The sequence below is a fragment of the Haliaeetus leucocephalus genome, unplaced genomic scaffold (assembly GCF_000737465.1).
Source record: "Haliaeetus leucocephalus isolate CR32 unplaced genomic scaffold, Haliaeetus_leucocephalus-4.0 Scaffold143, whole genome shotgun sequence".
NCBI classification, from domain to species: Eukaryota; Metazoa; Chordata; class Aves; order Accipitriformes; family Accipitridae; genus Haliaeetus; species Haliaeetus leucocephalus.
The window spans coordinates 2,807,740-2,812,744 of NW_010972579.1; the positions used below are offsets into that span (position 1 = coordinate 2,807,740).

At 62.2% G+C, this 5,005-nt stretch overlaps 1 protein-coding gene across 1 annotated transcript; it reads right to left on the minus strand.

Annotated features, from left to right (window-relative positions):
* Positions 1 to 875: 875 nt before the first annotated feature.
* KLHL30 (kelch-like family member 30) lies at positions 876 to 4,499 on the minus strand. Its single transcript, XM_010561274.1, has 7 exons — positions 3,662 to 4,499; positions 3,403 to 3,571; positions 3,100 to 3,186; positions 2,716 to 2,871; positions 2,433 to 2,621; positions 1,706 to 1,851; positions 876 to 1,127 (listed from the first exon to the last, which is right to left on the minus strand). The coding sequence occupies exons 1-7, from the start codon at positions 4,433 to 4,435 to the stop codon at positions 876 to 878; spliced, it is 1,773 nt and encodes a 590-aa protein (XP_010559576.1). The 5' UTR covers positions 4,436 to 4,499.
* Positions 4,500 to 5,005: the final 506 nt, after the last annotated feature.

Sequence of the window (5,005 nt, forward strand, 5' to 3'; positions counted from 1 at the left end):
GGGGGGCTCCCCCCCGCATTGCCCCTCGGCATGCTTCGGAAACAGTGAAAAACCTAACACAGAGCAGATTAATCCTCAAACGACACTGGCAGAGCTATGATGTCCCGGTGCTGGTGGTGGGACCAGCCATTGGGGAAGCATCGTCTTGTGCTCAGCCCATCCTGGGGCATCCTCTGCCACCTGGTACCAGCAGAGATGGGGACGGGGCAGGAGGCACTGCCCAGCTCTGTCCAAGCCACCGGGGTGCTGGCTGCTTCACCATGACCCTGGGGTCACTTCCCGGGGTGCATGCTGCTTATCCCAGGACAGAAATCAGGCTGAAGCACCCCACCGCAGGCCAGTGTGCCACCCAAGGATGCAAAGCATCCAAAAACTGGTTTACCTCCTGTCATTCTGCTCCATGGGGCACTGGAGTGTGTCTGACACTTCCACGTGGGCCACTGAGGTGCTGGAGAGCTTTGGGTGTCAGGAAAGAGATTCCCCTGGTGCTCCTTGTCTTTGTTTCCCCATACTGGATGTCAATGTGATGGGGAAAGGGGCCATCAGGCAGCAATGCCAGTCTCTGATGGGATGGGCCACACTTTGGGAGGCCTCGAAATACCTGAAAAGCTCTGGGGTTTTGGAGGGGGGGAAAAAAGCAGTTCTTAAAAAAAAGAAACAAACTAAAAGAGAGCATTAGCCAAAGCGTGTTTATAAGGAAAAGCCTTTTCCCTGCAGTGGCGGGGGGGGGGGGGGGGAACGTGCTCCCAATGCCCCAGCCAGCCTGGCAGAGGGGTTTCCATCTGTCCCCCCCACAGAGCTGAACTGGCAGCAGGGAGAGAGGCGAGAGGGGGGAGAGCAGCTGCGCAGGGTGACAGGCAATGCTGTAGGCTCTCCTACCACCCATGGGCACCCTGGAAAGCCTCCGTCCACTTGGAGGTGTCCAGGAAGATGGAGGAGGAGCTGTGGAAGAGCCAGAGGCAGGGCAGGGAGCCCTCCCGTGTCCAGAGGTCCTTGGCGCAGTCATACACCTCCATCTCTACCCGGTAGTCCCCGTCCATGCCCTTCCAGTGGCCACCGGTGACAAAGAGCTGGTCACCCAGCGGTACCATCCCGCCGTTCTCATGAAGTGTGTGCAGGAGCTGCACCTGCGTGAGGGGTAGGGTGAGATGTGCGGGGACCCCCCCAGGGACCTCCCGCTCCCACCACAGAGGACGTTGACCCACCAAGTGCGTCCCCCTGGCCATCCTCTCTGCAAGGTTTGGGGGCCCCTGGGGCTGTGTCTTGCTTTTAGCAGCATCCCCACATTGTGCTTGTATGGGAGCAAGGTTGGGGATGCTGTGGGGAGTGGCGGGGTCTGGATGGTGGAGGGGACAGGCAGGATTTTGCTGGACTGTGCACGCAGGAGCCCGGCACACCGCTCCAGAGGGTGGTGCTGGAACAAGGGGGGTCCTGTGGGCTTCTGCAGCATGAACGCTGTAAGTAATCGTGGTGCAAAAGCTGTGTTCCTAGTGAGGGTGTGATGGGGAGCAGGGAAGAAAGGATTGGGGCAGCTTCAGCCCTGCAGGAGTTAATAGAGCCAAGGGATGAGTGGGCAGGAGGGAGAGGGGGTGCTGGCACCTGGGGGCAACAGGTGCAGGGGTATGGTTGTAGGCTGCTGATGGGGAGGGAACAGCTCCCCCAACTCCCTGAGAGGGTGATTGTGCCCAGCCCCGCATCCCGCTACCTTCTGCCAGATGTTGGCCTCTGGGTTGTACACGTAGACCTTCTTGGTGTTGTCCCCAATGAGGTAGATGAGCCCACGCAGCGTGGCACAGCGTGGGGCCGAGAGGTACTTGGGGATGAAGGGGGAAGTGATCACACTCCACAAATCTGCAAGGAGCAGCCGTCAGCAGCACGTCCCAACCTTGGCTCTGGATGCAGCTGCCAGCGACCGAAAAAAGCATTGCCGAGCTTGCAGCTATTTAAAGGGGGAGTTTGAAAGAGAGGGGACAGAGCAGCCAGGCAGGATGGCACCCGCAGACCCCATCCCAGACGAGGCTCTTGCATAAAACAAAGTGGGGATATTGTTTGTAGTGGTGGTGTGAGATGGGGAGACCACTGTGGACTGTGCAGAGGCTGTTCGAGGAGGTAGCGTTGTCACAGGGGTTTAGTTCCTCCCTAAGGCAGGCAGCCTCCCCCGCCCCTCTGCCCCGGGGATCCCACTCCACTGAAGCTCAGGTCCCGGCTGTGCTGGAGGTCTGCGATTCAAGTCCGTGCTGCTGGCAGCCATGATACTGGCTGGCCCCTGGCCCCTGGCCCCATGCCACAGCCATCGCCAGACCCCGTTAGCACCTGGTCGCATCCCACGGGACCATGCCTGGCGGCATAGGGTGTCGCCTGCCTGGGGGTCCCACTTAGTCCTGCTCCGTGGGAAGGCGGTGGTGGGGTGCAGCGGTGGGTCCAGCTCTCACCTTGGACAGGGTTGTAGCACTGCAGGGTGAGCGCGTTGTACTTGACAGCGCAGGAGCCCACCAGGTAGAGCTTGCCCAAGCAGCTGGCGGCCGCAAAATTGCTCACGTACTTGAGGGCTGGGCTGATGGCACACCAGCTCTTGTTGTAGGGGTCGTAGCGTTCCACCTCCACTGCATCTACCGTCGTCCCTGCAGGGCAGTAGGATGCTGCAGCCACTGAACTGCTCCAGGGCACCCATGGACCCCTGGCCCAACAGCACCCTTGGAGTCTTCATGGCCTTACCCCCAATGACGTAGATCTCACCATTGAGGATGGCGCTGGTGTGGTTTGTCCGGGCTTTCAGCATGGAAGCGATGCGCTTCCACGCACCATCCCTTGGGCAGAAGCACCAGGCCTGGGTCGTTGACCACGTGTCGTTCTGGGACCCCCGGGAGCCGCCTGGGGAGGGATGGGTCAGGCGGGCCAACCCCTCTGAGCACAGCCATCCCTGGGCATCCCTTGCCAGAGGCCGGATCCGCCCAAGAGGGGAGCAAGGAGAGGGCTTTGCCTGGGGAGGAGGGTAGCCCCCGGCCCCACGCCAGCACCCCGTGCCCACATCTTTGTCCCCCATCCTCCATCCCCGCTCCTTGGGGACCCCCAACCTGCACCGGGAGCCCCGGCACCTACCTGTGACGTACACATCGTTGTTCAGAGCCACCAGGGAAAAGCCCCATTTGTTGTAATCAGGGAAGTCGGGCAGAGCCATCCATTGCCCTGAAACCCAGCAGAGCCAAGTGATGACCCCCCCCCCAGACAGTGATGATGCTTTTAAGCCAGCCCTGTTTCATGCTTCCCTCCCCTGTCCTCCCCCCAGTGCCCCTCCTGACACTAGATCATTTGGCAAGAGGTGGCTTTGGGGTAGACGGACAGTTAATTAACATGCGGGGGGGGGGTGTATGTGCTTGCCCCATCCCTGCTGTGGGCGCTTACTGCTTTTGGGGTTGTAGAAAGCGAAGTTCCTGGGGGTGGACGGCATCTCCAGCCCCCTGTCCTCATCCTCGCCCTCCTCCAGCACACGGCCGCCAACCACCACCAGCACCTCCTCCAGCTTCTGCGGTGGCGTCAGGGAGTTCTTCTGGGCACTGGCATCGCTCTGCCCCTGACAGAGGCCGGGGCAGGACCATTAGGCTCTGAGCTGAGCCTCCCCCCCCCGGCTCAGGGCGTGGGATTTGGGGCAGGGGGTACACACCATGGCACGGGATCGGGCAACTAGGGCCTTGCTGGCATCTGAGTCACGGACGAGGGGCTCAGTGGCAAGCAGGTTCTGCAGGTACTGGTCAGGCAGCGAGACGAGGTGGGCCAGCTCCAGCAGCTCGGGCAGGAACTGGGCTCGGGGCCCCGGGTCGTGGCGTACCCAGCGCAGCACAGCCTCGGCCAGGCTCTGCTCCTCCTGCACCTGCAGCTGGTCGTTGGAGAGGTAGGTGGCCAACCTCTCCTTGGAGAGTTGGAGGAACTCCTCCTGCAGAGAGACGGCTTCAAAGTTCTCCTGCAAGAAAGACCAGGCCTTGGAGGAGACCTCGGGGCAGCCGTGGCTCTCACCGAACTCGCAGATACCTAGGCAGTTGGTGGCATCCATCTGCTGCCGGAGGTAGCGGCTGCAGACCTTCTGGATAGTGGGGAAGTGGAGCTGGCTGGAGGTCCGCATCAGCCCCTCCACGTTGCCCTGGTTGATGGTGACCTTCCCGGTGTAGGCGAAGTCGAGCAGCATCTCCAGCGCGCCGGGGTCCACCTCCTTCAGCTCCACCCGTGCGGCGATGCTCTCGGCGAAGTCGCCGGAGAACATGGCGTGGAAGTAGTGGCTGCAGAGGGCCAGGACGCCGCGGTGGCAGGGGAACTCCCGCCCGCCTGCCACCAGCGTCACATCCGCCAGTTTGGGGTTGGTGCGCAGCCGCTGCAGGCCCTCCAGCACACCCTGGGCGTGCGAAGGCAGGCAGAAGTCAAAGTCATCCACGTTCCTCACCATGGTGCTGGGGATGGCTGCGGGGCCTTGCCAGCAGACAGAGCCCGAGCGGAGTGCGGTAAGGGTGTCCCTGCCAGGAAAAGCCAATGACATCTCCCTCTATCCCCCCTCCCCTGGCACAACCGCCCCTTCCCAGCACCTGATTTACAGGCACCAGCAGGGACAGGAGAAGCACTCCCTGGAGCCCCCCCACTCCCACTTCCACAGGTGGCCATGATTTCTTCTCCCCACGCTCTGAGCTGCCCTGCCGGGTCTGCCACCGATTTTTCGGGGGTGGGGGTGGTTTTGGGGCTGGGTTGAGCCCCGCTCCGGCTTGCTCCCTCCCGCTCTCACCTGGGCTTTGCAGACCTGCGGCTGGCCCGCCGGGAGGGAAGTGGCCGCCGTCCCGGCACCGGGGAGGGACACTCCGGCGTGACACGGGATCCAGCCGAGACGGGGGAACACGCTATTTTTAGGCGGCATCGGGACACCGCTCCCTGCTCTTAAAGGCACCGTACAGGCAGAGCTGCCCGCTGCTGCCCATCCCCGTCGCCCCGCGGCTTTGCTGCTTTTTGGAAAGCATCCCTCAGCGGC